General features: G+C 43.8%; 1 protein-coding gene across 1 annotated transcript in view; it reads left to right on the top strand.

Moving 5' to 3' along the window:
* Positions 1-12,959, top strand: part of GNB1 (G protein subunit beta 1) — a 69,432-nt gene extending 56,473 nt beyond the window's left edge. Inside the window, exons 6-11 of the mRNA XM_077250100.1 lie at positions 4,562-4,724; positions 5,337-5,403; positions 5,781-5,982; positions 6,503-6,719; positions 8,403-8,519; positions 10,126-12,959. Of these exons, the coding sequence (XP_077106215.1) occupies positions 4,562-4,724; positions 5,337-5,403; positions 5,781-5,982; positions 6,503-6,719; positions 8,403-8,509 (756 nt within the window). The 3' untranslated portion in view covers positions 8,510-8,519; positions 10,126-12,959. The remainder of the gene's footprint in view (positions 1-4,561; positions 4,725-5,336; positions 5,404-5,780; positions 5,983-6,502; positions 6,720-8,402; positions 8,520-10,125) is intronic.
* The last annotated feature ends 3,734 nt before the right edge of the window (positions 12,960-16,693 follow it).

Raw genomic sequence — 16,693 nt, forward strand, 5'->3', positions numbered from 1 at the left:
CTGGGGTTAGTTACATAGAGTGTATCACATGATGGGATTAGATATAGGGCTCGGCGGGGTGCATCACACAGGATGGGATTAGATACGCAGTATGTAATGTGTGACACCGCTCCGTCCACTTCTGTGGTAGATGTGGTAGATGGTAGCAGTAATGTAGTGGATGGAGCTTGGTCACACATTACACTACCCCTCCCATAGAAGTGGACAGAGCAGTGTCACACATTTCTAAGGGAGCAGTAGTTTAATCTGTGTGACCCAGCTTTGCCCACTTTTATCGGAGCAGTAGTGCAATGTGTGACCCCGCTCCGTCCACCACATTACTACTCCCACACATTAATTGCCCCCCCACCCCAAAAAATTAAAATATAACCCCCTAGATTCCTCATACAGTATAATGGCTCTGCATAATGCCCCATGCAGTATAATGACTCGCCCCGCAGAGTGCTCCATGTAGTATAATGGGTCCCCCTGCAGAGTGCTCCATGTAGTGTAATGGGCCCGCCCCGCAGAGTGCTTCATGTAGTGTAATGGGCCCACCCCCAGAGTGCTCCATGTAGTGTAATGGGCCCGCCCCCCAGAGTGCTCCATGTAGTGTAATGGGCCCGCCCCCCAGAGTGCTCCATGTAGTGTAATGGGCCCGCCCCCCAGAGTGCTCCATGTAGTATAATGGGCCGGCCTGCAGAGTTGTCCTTGCAGTATAAGGGCCCACCCCGTAGAGTGCTCCATGTACTGTAATGGGCCCGCCCCGCAGAGTGCTCCATGTACTGTAATGGGCCCGCCCCGCAGAGTGCTTCATGTAGTGTAATGGGCCCGCCCCGCAGAGTGCTTCATGTAGTATAATGGGCCCGCCCCCCAGAGTGCTCCATGTAGTGTAATGGGCCCGCCCCCCAGAGTGCTCCATGTAGTGTATTGGGCCTGCCCCGCAGAGCGCTCCATGTAGTTTAATGGGCCCGCCCCGCAGAGTGCTCCATGTAGTATGAGGGCCCGCCCCTTAGAGTGCTCCATGTAGTGTAATGGGCCCGCCCCTTAGAGTGCTCCATGTAGTGTAATGGGCCCGCCCCGCAGAGTGCTCCATGTAGTGTAATGGGCCCGCCCCGCAGAGTGCTCCATGTAGTGTAATGGGCCCGCCCCGCAGAGTGCTCCATGTAGTGTAATGGGCCCGCCCCGCAGAGTGCTCCATGTAGTGTAATGGGCCCGCCCCGCAGAGTGCTCCTTGCAGTGTAATGGGCCCGCCCCGCAGAGTGCTCCTTGCAGTGTAATGGGCCCGCCTCGCAGAGTGCTCCTTGCAGTGTAATGGGCCCGCCTCGTAGAGTGCTCCATGTAGTTTAATGGGCCCGCCCCGCAGAGTGCTCCATGTAGTATGAGGGCCCGCCCCCCAGAGTGCTCAATGTAGTATAATGGGCCGGCCTGCAGAGTTGTCCTTGCAGTATAAGGGCCCACCCCTTAGAGTGCTCCATGTAGTGTAATGGGCCCGCCCCGCAGAGTGCTCCATGTAGTGTAATGGGCCCGCCCCGCAGAGTGCTCCATGTAGTGTAATGGGCCCGCCCCGCAGAGTGCTCCATGTAGTGTAATGGGCCCGCCCCGCAGAGTGCTCCATGTAGTGTAATGGGCCCGCCCCGCAGAGTGCTCCATGTAGTGTAATGGGCCCGCCCCGCAGAGTGCTCCATGTAGTGTAATGGGCCCGCCCCGCAGAGTGCTCCTTGCAGTGTAATGGGCCCGCCCCGCAGAGTGCTCCTTGCAGTGTAATGGGCCCGCCTCGCAGAGTGCTCCTTGCAGTGTAATGGGCCCGCCCCGCAGAGTGCTCCTTGCAGTGTAATGGGCCCCGAATAGTTCATCATGATGTGCATTACATACACAGCTCTGCTATGTCAGTTTACAGTGATATCGCAGAGCTGTCAGTGTGTTCAGAGCACAGCAATGTGATTTCTCTCCTGTGCTTTGAGCATGGCGCTGAGCGGTGATCCGCAGCCTGTATTTACTACTGATGTCAGGCTGCGATCACCGCTCCTTGCCACCAATACTTTCCTCACCCAGCACCTCCTGTCACCACATGCACTGAGCAGTGTGGGCGGTGACAGGGAGAAACTGGAGCTAGTGCTGAACTCCTCCAACAGCTGTGATGTGCACAGCCCTGGGGGTGCCTAGGTCTCATCAGAAGGCAGCCACAGTGTAGATGCTGTTGGACAGCGACCACAAACTCCTATGTACGGGGGCTGCCGTATTTAAGGTGTGGAAGTGTCGTTACACACCAGCAAATGGCAATCCTCAGTGGTTGAAAACCGTTTTTTTAAACAGTAAATGTAATTTTGCATTAAGAATCATATAGTCAATAATTACTAGTAGAATAATCGTGGCACCTTCCTTTTAATTGGTTAATCTGTTGCAGACTCCTGGTTAGACTGCGCGTCGTGCATGCCCTTTGACAATTTATTTTTGATCTTGGAGAATGCCCATAATTGCTAAGGATCCCTTTTGGCCATCAATTTTTTTTTTACGTTTGCTTACCATTTGCTGACTATTATGGATTTGCTATATACAGGTCCTTCTCAAAAAATTAGCATATAGTGTTAAATTTCATTATTTACCATAATGTAATGATTACAATTAAACTTTCATATATTATAGATTCATTATCCACCAACTGAAATTTGTCAGGTCTTTTATTGTTTTAATACTGATGATTTTGGCATACAACTCCTGATAACCCAAAAAACCTGTCTCAATAAATTAGCATATTTCACCCGTCCAATCAAATAAAAGTGTTTTTTAATACCAAACAAAAAAAACATCAAATAATAATGTTCAGTTATGCACTCAATACTTGGTCGGGAATCCTTTGGCAGAAATGACTGCTTCAATGCGGCGTGGCATGGAGGCAATCAGCCTGTGACACTGCTGAGATGTTATGGAGGCCCAGGATGCTTCAATAGCGGCCTTAAGCTCATCCAGAGTGTTGGGTCTTGCGTCTCTCAACTTTCTCTTCACAATATCCCACAGATTCTCTATGGGGTTCAGGTCAGGAGAGTTGGCAGGCCAATTGAGCACAGTAATACCATGGTCAGTAAACCATTTACCAGTGGTTTTGGCACTGTGAGCAGGTGCCAGGTCGTGCTGAAAAATGAAATCTTCATCTCCATAAAGCATTTCAGCCGATGGAAGCATGAAGTGCTCCAAAATCTCCTGATAGCTAGCTGCATTGACCCTGCCCTTGATGAAACACAGTTGACCAACACCAGCAGCTGACATGGCACCCCACACCATCACTGACTGTGGGTACTTGACACTGGACTTCAGGCATTTTGGCATTTCCTTCTCCCCAGTCTTCCTCCAGACTCTGGCACCTTGATTTCCGAATGACATGCAAAATTTGCTTTCATCAGAAAAAAGTACTTGGGACCACTTAGCAACAGTCCAGTGCTGCTTCTCTGTAGCCCAGGTCAGGCGCTTCTGCCGCTGTTTATGGTTCAAAAGTGGCTTTACCTGGGGAATGCGGCACCTGTAGCCCATTTCCTGCACACGCCTGTGCACGGTGGCTCTGGATGTTTCCACACCAGACTCAGTCCACTGCTTCCTCAGGTTCCCCAAGGTCTGGAATCGGTCCTTCTCCACAATCTTCCTCAGGGTCCGGTCACCTCTTCTCGTTGTACAGTGTTTTCTGCCACATTGTTTCCTTCCAACAGACTTACCATTGAGGTGCCTTGATACAGCACTCTGGGAACAGCCTATTTGTTGAGAAATTTCTCCTCTTGCTTGAGGGTGTCAATGATGGCCTTCTTGACATCTGTCAGGTCGCTAGTCTTACCCATGATGGGGGTTTTGAGTAATGAACCAGGCAGGGAGTTTTTAAAAGCCTCAGGTATCTTTTGCATGTGTTTAGAGTTAATTAGTTGATTCAGAAGATTAGGGTAATAGGTCGTTTAGAGGACCTTTTCTTGATATGCTAATTTATTGAGACAGGTTTTTTGGGTTAGCAGGAGTTGTATGCCAAAATCATCAGTATTAAAACAATAAAAGACCTGACAAATTTCAGTTGGTGGATAATGAATCTATAATATATGAAAGTTTAATTGTAATCATTACATTATGGTAAATAATGAAATTTAACACTATATGCTAATTTTTTGAGAAGGACCTGTATATTAGATGCAATGTAATCAAACTGTGTGCATGGGGGTGGTGTCCTGATTCATTATGTTGGAGTATATTATTGCTTGCTCCTGGGCAGACAGGCGCTTTGTGCTGCAGGGACAAGGTCATGACTGCCTAACTTTGTCCAAGGCAACCACGTTCCTGAGTGTCTGTGCCAAGAGTGTGCAACATATGAAGACAGTAAAACCACGGTAGTTTCTGGGTATCTGGATGTCTACGTAACTGCAGGAGGGCTGGTGTCGCCCTCGTTGCGGCTGGTGTCGCCCTCGTTGCGGCTGGTCTCATACTGTTAAGCGATATTCCATCACTTTGTGTGTTTAGAAGAACAATAAATGATATCACCGCCCTGACTAAAAAAAAAGATTTATCATTTTAACAGGAGCTGATTTACAATGTTTTTCTTTTGTCCTAGGTTCATGCAATTCCCTTACGTTCTTCTTGGGTGATGACATGTGCTTATGCCCCTTCTGGAAACTACGTGGCTTGCGGTGGTCTTGATAACATTTGTTCAATTTACAACCTGAAAACCCGTGAAGGAAATGTGAGAGTGAGCCGTGAATTGGCCGGTCACACAGGTTAGTACTTCCGCTGCAGAGTACTGTGAGGGGTATTAGGTTGGCACCTTAAAGTCGGGCACACGTGGCCAATCCTTTATCAAATGTAACAAGAAAAAATGGCCCTGTTATTCACAATGTAATTTTTAATTTACCAAACCTGTTTAAAAAATGAAAACTAATCATTGGTTGGGTTTTTTCCAACCTATCTATCCATCAGAAAGGTCTGTCAGATTCTCCATCCCAGAAAGCTGCCCCCCTTCTACTCTGCAGCTCACCCGGCAGAAAGCAAATGGATCCATCCTGGTATAAGTCCCGCAGCTTCCATGATGTGTGCGGTTGAATACATTATGTAGTGACAACTTGGCTCTCTACCCTGCTGCAGATATGATTTGAGCACTTCCTTACAACATGTCAGATCTGCATCGGTTTTTGCAACCCTTTAACTAGAAATGAATCTTCCTTTTTCCAAGTAGAATACAGCTTGTTTACTCCTGTTAAAATTGTTCGTTCATTCATTCATTCATTCATTCATTCATTCATTCATTCATTCATTGGGGAGGTGAAGAGGTCTTCGGCATCCAAAGCAAAATGCAGGATGTTCTGCTTTAACCATTTTTCTTGTCTTTTTAGGCTATCTGTCCTGCTGTCGTTTTCTGGATGATAACCAAATAATTACCAGTTCTGGAGATACCACTTGGTTAGTAGAACGTATATTTTGTATGCAGTACGCTTGTTGCTTTCTGTTGATGTACGGAGGAATGATAGTTTTGGGATGTGGGACTATATAGAGGACACTATTCCCTTGTGTAGTTGCTAATTGAGTTGTCCGTCGTCGCTCACTTCCGCTTAGGGAGTTTAGTTGCTCTGATTATCACATCTGCTCATACCAGGACGGGTGGGGCGATACTAGTCAATCATGCATGTGTTCTGACAAGTATGATGCAGATGTGGTGGTGTAATCGCTGCTCTCCTTGATAGACGCCGGATAACGCTTTTTTAGGGGGTTTGTGGATCTTTTATTAAGAAGCTCAACACAGTCAAGTCAGTAATGTCGTCGTCTTCTCTCGTGTGCAGTGCTCTTTGGGACATTGAAACTGGCCAGCAGACGACCACCTTTACTGGACACACTGGGGATGTAATGAGCCTGTCCCTGGCTCCAGATTCCAGGTGCTTTGTGTCTGGGGCCTGCGATGCCTCAGCCAAACTTTGGGATGTCCGAGAAGGGATGTGCCGACAGACCTTCACCGGCCATGAGTCTGACATAAATGCTATCTGTGTAAGTATTTTCCATGCATCGCTGTTGCTGTAAGTTTGGTGTACAAAACAAAAATATTGGGGCACATTCTGCACACGCAAAACACGGATCCATGTGCCATTAGATTGGTCGATTCTGATTTGTCGCACTGGGACATGCACAATGGAGTTAACCAGATCAGACGCAGATCCATTAAAAGAAACTGAAGGGATAATAATAGGATTAGTCTTTTGGACAAGAATTATGGTCCGGAGAATATTTTCTTTATGGATTTGGTTGATTAAATGTCAATCAAGACTAATATGTCCCAGTCTACCTCCTACCTGGAGAAATCTAAATCTTAGTGACTTTTGCATGCAGCTGACCTGTTTACTTGGTCAATTTGTGATTACTATATCAGATGGCATCGGCCAAGCCTTATCCTATACAAGATGGTGTAGGTCACTGGGTACCGTCTTCTATAGTGGGAAGTGGATAAAAGGATTATTTTATTTTTTTTCCTCTTTGGTTTATTTTAATTCTAATCTTAAATCTCTTTCAGTTCTTCCCCAACGGCAACGCTTTCGCCACCGGCTCAGATGACGCCACTTGCAGGCTTTTTGACCTTCGTGCAGACCAGGAGCTGATGGTTTACTCTCATGACAATATCATCTGTGGCATCACCTCAGTAGCATTCTCAAAGAGCGGACGCCTCCTCTTAGCCGGTTATGACGATTTCAATTGCAACGTCTGGGACACGCTCAAGGCTGACAGAGCAGGTAGAAGGCTATAGTTGATCAATATCAATGTCACGATATTCCACCTAAAATGAATATTTGTGGTTCTTTCTATATAGTGCCAGTGAGTCCCCACAAACACTAAATGTATGACACCGTCTTGAGCAATACTTTCCCTAAAAGTTAATGGGAAAACGCCTATTTGGATCATATGGCTGTCATAGAGGATACTTACCTGGAGCAGAAGCTCCTGCTTCATTGGACTGAGCGCGGCTTAGATTGGGGCCATGCTTTGCTAAGAGTATAATGAGCGGCTGCAACTTTGAGTTTGGATCTTTTTCACTCTGGAAAGCTTCTGTGGGCAGTCTGATTGTGCTCTGCAGCATTCAGTGCCTTTAAGTTTTTAACTAGCTGTTCTTCTAGACCTCTGAATTGAGGTAGAGTTGAAGGGTTTTGTGTGCGATTACGATCCGGCGAACATATGCTACGTCACAATCAAGAAGGCGCAGAAGAGTCTGGGATTTATACAACTTGTTTGTTCACCATCGTTGCAGATGTGCCGAACATGGATGAAACAAAGAGGTCCTTTTTAAGGGCACAGTCCCAAAGTGTTACTTGCGTATGCGACCTAAAAGCCTCTCCTACCTTCTATGAGTATCCACAGAAGGTATAACTTGTGCGCAGGGCTGTGGAGTTGGTAAGCCAAACCTCCGATGACTCAATTTCCATGACTCCAACTCCACCAAAATGGGATCCGACTCCACAGCCCTGCTTGTGTGGCCATTTCCCCTTACCATTGCGTGTGATGTTCAGCTGCACGTTGCAAATGCTCCATACTGACCATCTGTGTTACGGTTGAGGGTCCTGATTCTTCTTCACAACAGCGGGTATTGTGGGAGAGAATGGGCTCGTGAGATAAAATCCCACGGGAGATATGCCCGGGCCAGAGGTCTGGACACTGGTTATTCTACTTTTCCCGATTGGACGCTTACACGGATGCTTTTCGGAGCCCAATATATCTGTTCAGGGGAGATAGATTTACCAAACGCTGTCACAGGTGTCGGCCATATGTGATGCAGCTACAGGGTCGTTGCTTTTTAATTTTTGGGTTGTTCATAATGTACTCTGTCCTATCCAGCACCGAATTGTTGATCCGGTCACAGCACTGTGCTCACAGATGTGTCCACCTAATAATGTTACATCTAATCCATAATGCCCTGGCCATGGTAATATTGCTGTATCCCTCCATGTAGCAATGGTGCGCTGATTGATATTTGCTGGTGTGCCTGTACAGGAAAGCGTTTGGTGAAGGGGCTGCTCTGGTGCTTGCGTGCAGTGAGCATACTTCTTCTTTTTTGTTTTTTTTTCCTTTTACCACTGGGCTTTTCCTGGCAGTCTGATATCAAGCACTGGTTATCTACTAGGTCGCTCCCAGGAGACCATCCAGTATACAGGTTTTCTCTATAGGTTCAGATAGTGTCCATAATGACTGCTGGTTTCTCTAGGGATGTTTTTTTTGCCTATGTATAAATGTGGTGTGGAATAGCTTCCAGCAGTTTGACCAGCTGTTAGTGCAGCCAGCTTTCTGATGGCATTGTGAATTATTTAGGCCATCGGGCTACTCATGCATTTCTAATGTCATCTGCTGCCGAGATCAGCAGATAGTGTGTTAATGTCTTAACCTTGCTGGAGCACTCACACGCTTTCCAATGTTTTGTTTTCAAGGTGTCCTTGCTGGTCATGATAACCGTGTAAGTTGCTTGGGAGTGACAGATGATGGCATGGCAGTGGCAACAGGGTCATGGGACAGCTTCCTCAAGATTTGGAACTAAAGAAAAGTCTGTGAGTATCAACAACTGCGTCCTTGGCGGTATCCATCGTCCTGACATGTTTACTCCTCTCCAACAAGTCCATTTCTAATGTTTGCTAAACAGGACAGATTCTCTAAACTTTTCTCCCGATTCCTGGCAAATGTCATTTATCGAGAAAACTCTTCTTTGTCAGCGTTTATAAATAGAGATAAAAGGGGGGAAAGTGCCAGCGCTTAGAAGATGTTAGTCCGAGGCGAGGTTGTATAAAGTCACAGCAAATGCAGAGGCTTAATTCACACTACATGCAGCAGATCAGTCTTCCCGTACAGGGGAAAAGGGGATAAAAGAAGCTTTCTCCAACTTACGGAAAGGTTTTGTCCTCTGTTGCCCTTGGATGAGAAAATAACAAATATGAAAGCTGTTCTCATAGGCTGAAGTATATTTGGTGATGTGACTAAAGCTTTTTAATGCCCTGATCCGAGAATGCTAAACACAAAAAGGCAAACTGTTTGAGCAATGCCTCCTTTTATTTTTTTCTTTAGACTCCTTGCATACTGGTTTTTATAACCCCATTAAGGTGAAGACCCTTGTGTGTTTTAAAGGGAATCTGTCAAGACACAATGACTGTTCAAACTGAGCACAGTCGCTCGGTGCACCCAAGGCATGGCGGGGCCGTTCAGCGCATCTTCCCATTTACTGGTTTCCAATCTCTTTGCCTTTCTCTGGCTCCAGTATAGCCAAAGCTGTCAATCAAGGAAGAGGGCAGAGATGGATGAAAGGCAAGTATGTGGGATTGTGCACTGAACTGCTCGGCCACACCAAGGGTGCCCCGAACGCCTATGCTTGGTTTGTACAGTCACTTTGTGCGAAGACTCCCTTTATTGCTGGGTAACTTTATAAACATTGTCCCCTCTCCCCACTACCCATAGACTGTCCTGCATTGCTCAGGAGTAGAGTTGAGCGAATATGTTCGTAATCTGTCGCCAAATCTGAATTTGCCATATTCATGCCATATTGTTACCCTATTCGTGCCGAATTTGTTTGACAATTGATTCCAAACATATTCGGTCATTTCTTCTCCCATTGAATCCAATGACGTTCGGCAAATATTGCAAATATTTAATCGAAAACAAATTTTTAAAATTTCGCTCAATCTCTACTCAAAAGCACACCACCACTCAGCCTGATATTTTTCATCATGTAGTTTATCCTTCACACGACACTGGGAGGAACCAGGAGACATAATTGCTTTCTCCTGCTAGATAAGAAGCACACTTAGTCGTCAGACCAGACATTAATAACCCCTTCACTAATGCTGGCGCGGAGAAGCCATCACTCATCTTTGTAGGATCTGGCTCATGTTTCGCCACTACGTATGGAGGGAAGCAATAAAAAGCCGGTTTCCGGTGGCTGCAGGGTGAAGCATGCTCATCTGCGTGCCATAGTGACATTTCGGCAGATGTCACTATGGCAGGCGTCAAAACCCCACTGATATGATATTGATTATCGAAGTGGATTTTAAGTAAAAAAAATAGTCATTTGAAACATGATTTTTCCTTTTTTTTTTTTTTTTTTTTTTTTTTTTTTACTGTGACTTGTCATTTTTATTTATTTTTTTTTTTGTCTTCCTTCCTTAGACACCCAGCGGACTTCTCCATGACTGGAAGAGCATTCCAACCTTCGAAATTTTAAATCATAGCATATCCGATCCAAACATACTAACGTGGACACCCACTCTCCCTACTCCCATACATCAAAGGGCAGAACCTTCTCATTATTATTATTTTTATTTTTGCTGAAAACAAGAGCACAATTATTTGCTATAGGAAGAATTGTTTTGTGGTTCTGAAACCGAGAATTGTGCATTCCTTTTTGGGACCATATATATATATTTTTTTTTTCATCCCTTTGTTCACCTTATTTGTCTTGATTAATGATACAAAACACTATGCGCCATAAGAGAACCGACAAATACCAATATCGAGCATATAAAGCCCCATTTCACCATGTGAAGGTTGTAGAGCAGCGAGTCTGGTTTTTCTTTGTTCACTATCTTAATGCGAGAACTGCAGTACAGGATTGTAACATAACAGTTAACAGGTTTTCTTTTCCCTTTTTTTTTTTTTTTTTTATTATAAAGGTCCAAGATAAGGTGGGATGCAATAGACATATGTGTTAGGGCCTCTTTAAAAAAAAAAAAAAAAAAGCTGTAATCTGTCCCTGTATTGTCTATTGTGTAAATCTGTTGCACAGGTACAGGACCCTATGAACATTAAAGAGCATATTAGACATCCACACGCCCTCCATGTAATGGTCATGTGTGATATCTGTCAACCCTCCGCACCCCCCGGGTAGGTTGCTCCAGTAATTGAGTTACTTTTGAGCACCAACTGCTTGGGAAATGTAGTAACCCAATGCCTGGAGTGCCTTCACAATGTTGTGTCATCCGAGAATACTGACCATCCATGTTGGGAACTCTGCGACCGGAGTGCTGGAAGGACTCTGTTTTAACCATGTACAGTTCTTTATACCACCGATGCCAACGAACTGTGTTCTGTTCTGTGAATGCATCCACACCACTCCTCCTCCACCTTCCTCTTCTTGCACCCAACACACTATTAGAAAAACTCATTCAGGGTTGGAGAGCATGCAAGATTGCAGAGCAATGTGCAGCTCGCCCTTTGCTATTGAGGTCAACCCATAGTTCTTGAGATAGAGATATATATATATTTTTTTTTTGGGGGGGGGGGGGGGGGGGGGGACGGGAACAAAATTCCTTTTTTCTTTCTTTTTGGATGGAGACAATATTATATTTTTTTTCTTTTTTCTTTTTTTACAACAGAGTTAAGCTGGCAGCATCTGTAGTATATTATTGTAAGCACCTACATCCAAGCACCAGTCATGTGGTTTGTTTAGCGTGCTCCTTCTTGAGCAAAGACATTAACTCCTAGATGGGCATCTAGTAGTCTTGTTGGTGCTGTTTGCTGTTGTTGCCAGACTTGAGAGAGATATATATATATATATATATATATATATATATATATATATATATATATATATATATATATATATATTTATTATTTTGTCCTTCACCGTTCTTAACACATGTCAAATCCTTTGTTCGCGTAAAATCAGAGCCATGTTCCCTTTCTGAACACTCGTTCTGTTAACACTGGGGGTGGAAGAGATAATGAGACGTGCAAGGGGGAGGAGATAATGAGATGCACAAAGGGTAGAATTCATGAACACTACCCTGGGTCCCGTATTGATAGAATAGGAGCAGCAGCCGTGGACAGAAGTACTTGTCTGTTCGTTCTTTTTTTTATTTTTTGGATCTAAAGTCAGATATGTATGAAATGATGTACAAATTTAATGTTTTTTTTTGTTTTGTTTTTTTTAAATCTTGAACTTTCTAAGTTAAAACTTAAGAAAGCTTTTATTCTGTTGGCGGGGGGTGTGTTTGCCATAGGGATGGGGTTTCCTCTTAAGATTGCATGCTGTAGAGTTGCTTAATAATGTGCAAATAGAGTCCTTAGATGATTTTTTTTCTTTTTTTTTTTTTCCCCCCCTTTTAAAAGAAATAACCTGTTTAAAGAAAAAATGAAATAACTTGCGGTTGTGCTAATTTTTTTTTTTTTTAGATATATATATATTTATAATCACGGCTACTCTGAATACATTTTCTCAAAGTACAGTGCAAAATGAGCACCTTTTGACGAGTAGCTTTAATTCACTTTTTTTTTTTAAACAAAAAAAAACATCCTGTTCAAGCGATTGCATAAAATCAATCAAAATTAAAAAAAAAAAAAAGAAAGATTTTTCAGGAAAGTGTTGGAAAATGTTAAACTTCACCTATTGGTTTAAGTTGATGATTCTCAGCCTGTTCTTGTAGAAAGAGGATCATGCATCTGATTTTTGGCTTTTGTTCTTCCAAGAACAGCTCCCCCTCCCCCCCTTCTATTTCCTGCCCCAGTTTTGTTCCGAGTCCATTTTTTTTTTCTGTAGAGATCTAGACACCATACACGGGAGCTGCACCTCTGTTCCACGGTCTGTGCAGTAAGAAAGTAGCACATTTTTTTAATTTTTCATTATATATATATATATATATATATATATATATATATATATATATATATATATATATATATATTCGTTAGCTTCTTCCTAATTGTATATGATCGATACTCAACCTTTAGCAGTAGATGCTTTTTTTTTTTTTTTTTTAAAAAATTTTCCTTTCTGTACAAAAAAAAGTGCTGTAATTGTGCTTTAGGCCGGGAACTGGCAAAGAAAGATGCCCCGCCCACTTCTTGCATAAATTACTATGTAGAGCTCTCTTGCACCCCCTACTCCCTTTCACCTTTTTTGTATTTAATTTTAAAGTCAGTGTACTACAAGAACGCTGGATGCAAGATAGATACTATATTAAAATGTACTGTTATTTAAGATGTAATAAAGCAGTTTGACATGAGTTTATTCCTTGCAATGAGACTTTTTTATTTTATTTGGACCCCGGATCAAGAAAATTTGGAGCATGGTGGTACGGACACAAATTAATTCAACCATTTCCTATGTAAGGGCCTATGCACATGGGGCAGATTTGTCACAAAACTGACTCTTTCCTAGCGCTAGCAAAGTGAAGTCTCTTGCAAAACAGAGCAGAGTAGAACTTGTCCATTTTAAAAATGTATTTGTTTTTGCAATAAACAACCTGCACTATTGGCCTCTAATGCCCCCTTTTCTGAGCCTCCGCTGTTGACATTAATGCTTAGCTGTATACCCCTTTTGCGGGCTGGCCTTTATACTCGTGTGCACTTCTCTGCAGCACACGCACTCTCGGCTCTTCATGTGAAATGCTTATTTCCTGTGCTTCCAGCAGTTTTGCTTCTTAATATAGTTTACTGTTCCTGCTAATAATAACTGGTTTAGTGAGAGGCTAGCAGACCGCTGTGCCAGAGACAAGTTGCAGCTGCCCCCTTCTGATGAGGTTCTAAGGCTTGCAAAGGGCAGGCAGCAGCAGGGGCCCAGCCCAGATGAACTGAAAGTCAAGGAAGACAGACAAAGGTTCTGCTTTACATTATTAATGTATGCGACTTGCCCTCCAGCTAGCCATTAGACTTTTTTTTTTTTTTCTATAGCACAATTATTCCTTAGATGATTGTAATGCAAATTTGCTTTTTGATACTCATTTGTAGTGTGCACGCAATGTCAGGTTAAAATAATAAAGATGTTGTTTTGTTTTTTTTAAGTTGGAATCTTCTAATATATTTATTCATTGTTGAAATTTGTGCACAATCCTGCCCCCGGTGGCTTATAGAGTACTCACTTTTTCCAAGAATTCTTTACACATTGCTTATAAGCTATTGGATTTTGGCATAAAATGGAAGGTCTCGGACTGGAGACTTGACCAGCGAGCTTTCTCACCTTGCAGAACTCTTGAGCTCTTTCTAAAAGACGAGCTTGAACTATTTTCAGCTAAAACCCTATCTGTACTGCCATGGAGTGCTCTAGACTCAGGAGAAGCGAAAAAAAAAAGTGATCCTGCCTCTGCAGTGTTTGACCGGCATTCAAAATGTCAAGGACCGTTATATAGGTGAAATAAAGACCACACAAAAATGTTGTGGTTAATATTTAATTATCAATAGACTAGGGGATAGCCTACTGATTACTGGGGTGCTGACTACTGGGACCCCCAGCAATCTTGAATGGAGTGGCACTGCGCATGCTTGACCTCTTCTCCTTTCATTGTCTATATGATTGTTGGATAAAATGGAGTGGAGTGCTCTGGTAGTTCCATAGACGAGGAAGGGGAGGTGGAGCCTGTGCACATCAGCTCCCTTTTAAGATGGGCCGCGGAAACCCGTTTTGGGATTGGTGAGGGGTCCAAGTGATCAGTAGTTATCCAATTCTCTTTGCATAGGGAATAACTATTTATGGAAACATTTTCAATTGGTGATGTCGAGCCAACAATTGTCTAAAGGCTCCATTACATCAGAAAATACCACCTAGGAGAGCTAGATAATGTCTGACACTTTAAAGAGAACCTGTTGTCATGAATCTGCATGGTTTCAGCTTTCTTTCTGAAACGTGGGAAGTATATTTGAAAGACCCAGCTGTTCAACAGAGACCTGTCAGTCATCTGGAGCGGCGCTTGGAAAAGTTGGCCTGAGGCCGTTTCGAAGATCCAGCTATTTTCCCTGGAAGGATCTTCAAATTACCATTTTTTTTTTTTTTCTGAAACTAAAGCAGTTGTGCAGCCAGGCTCTGATTCATGCTGCCTGTGGTTATGGGCAGCATGTGAGTGGTTCGTTCTAATGAGTATATGACATGACCAATGGTCAATGCCAAGCCAGAAACCTTTTTTGGGGTATTTGCCCCTCATCAGTGGAAGACTCTATACTCGACTGGTCTGTAAAAGGAGATCCTGTAGTTGGAGTGTAAGAGGCCTAGCGGATAAAACTCGGCGGGCGTCAAGTCTGCAGTATGTTCGAGAACAGAGGGTCTCAATGATATGCCTGCTGGAGACACATTCAGTGCGGGAAAAGGTGGATGTATTGAACAGGCACTGGATGCAGAGGGCATAACATTCTACCTTCTCTACGTACTCTAGGGGTGTGTCGGTGTTGGTACCTGTGGGAGTGCAGTATGAAGAGGTGAAGGTACAGGAGGATGTGGATGGTCAGTATGTGGTGGTGCAATGCAAAATAAATGGATTGTTGATATGTATAGCGGCGATGTATATTACGCCTCCATACTCATGTAAGAAAATTAGAGAGGTGCTGGAGAGGGTGGAAAGCTGGGGCCCGATACCATTTCTAATTATTGGGGATCTTAATAATATATGTGATGACTTTTGGGATAAAAATAACTCCCAGAATAGGACAGTGGGACACATTACTACGTTTGGGACTTATATTCGTGAAATGGGTATGACTGATCTATGGAGAGTTAGGCATGTTGGGGAAAGGGGGTATTCATGTTATTCACCGGCTCATGGTACTCTATCCAGAATTGATTTGGCACGGGCAACCGTCTGTTGGACACGATGGTAGGGGATGTGAGATATTTGCCTAGGACCCTCTCGGACCACAGTCCAATTGAGGAGTTTCGGCTGATGGGGACAGGGTCCGTGAACAGGAGAGAGTGGAAGATTCACCCTAACTGGCTGCACAGTATAGGTCTAGATAAGATAAAATGGGAGTTGGTGGAATTTTTTGAGCTGAATGATGGGAGTGTAGATGCTCTTACTGTTTGGTGATCAAGAAGAAAAAAGCAGAGCTGCACAGCCGTGTCATGACCCAGAGCTGACTGCGGTCCATTCAAGGTGTGTACAGAGAGCCTGACATCAAGGCAGAGGTGCTCGCTTGAAACAAGTGCACAGCTGATGAGAACATATAGAATAAAGCGGCAACACTCACCATCCTTGTGTAGTCTGAGTCCTTTATTGAAAAATGCAAAACACCACCAGCATCTTCACGGCTCGGGGTAGTGCAGGAGGAAAGGAGGTGAGCAGGATGTGACGACGGCCGTTTCGTGACGACGGCCGTTTCACGCCAACTGCAGCGCCGGGTCGGTCTACTAGTAGACCTGTGGAAGCGCTGCCGTTGGCGCGAAACGGCCGTCGTCACAACGTCGGCCGTTTCGCGCTAACGGCAGCGCTTCCACGGGTCTACTAGTAGACCCGTGGAAGCGCTGGGGTCATTCCATGTCAAGTGAACCAATTATTTTTACCACTATATTTGTAATTCTTTTGAGATTTTATTTGGTAATAGTGTGTCAGAATGCAAAATGTGAAGAAGAAAAAATTCTAGATATTTTTTTTTTATTTTTTATTGATTTTCAAAGTTCGGAAAAAGTGCGAATTTTGGTGTTTCCTGCCTTTACATTTCTCCCCATAACTCAGGCTAGAAAAGAGATAGAGAAAGAAAATAAACACCCTTCTACTCAGAACAGTACAGGCTTTCATCAGATATGTCACAAGGGTATATTTGATAATATTTTACCTATGCGAACGCAAGCGCAAAACTTTAAAACGCATTTCCGAAAAAAACGTTTAATTTAAAAATTTCAAAAACTTGTGCCTGCTATGCTTCTAGCCACATCTGTACCAAAACACAAGCTGGGATCGTGATGGGATCATATTTTAAAAAATTAAAATATTCGTATCAGTTCAAAAATCTTGATTTCAGATCTGTTCAGCCTGTG

This window comes from Ranitomeya variabilis, chromosome 4 (assembly GCF_051348905.1).
Source record: "Ranitomeya variabilis isolate aRanVar5 chromosome 4, aRanVar5.hap1, whole genome shotgun sequence".
NCBI lineage: Eukaryota > Metazoa > Chordata > Amphibia > Anura > Dendrobatidae > Ranitomeya > Ranitomeya variabilis.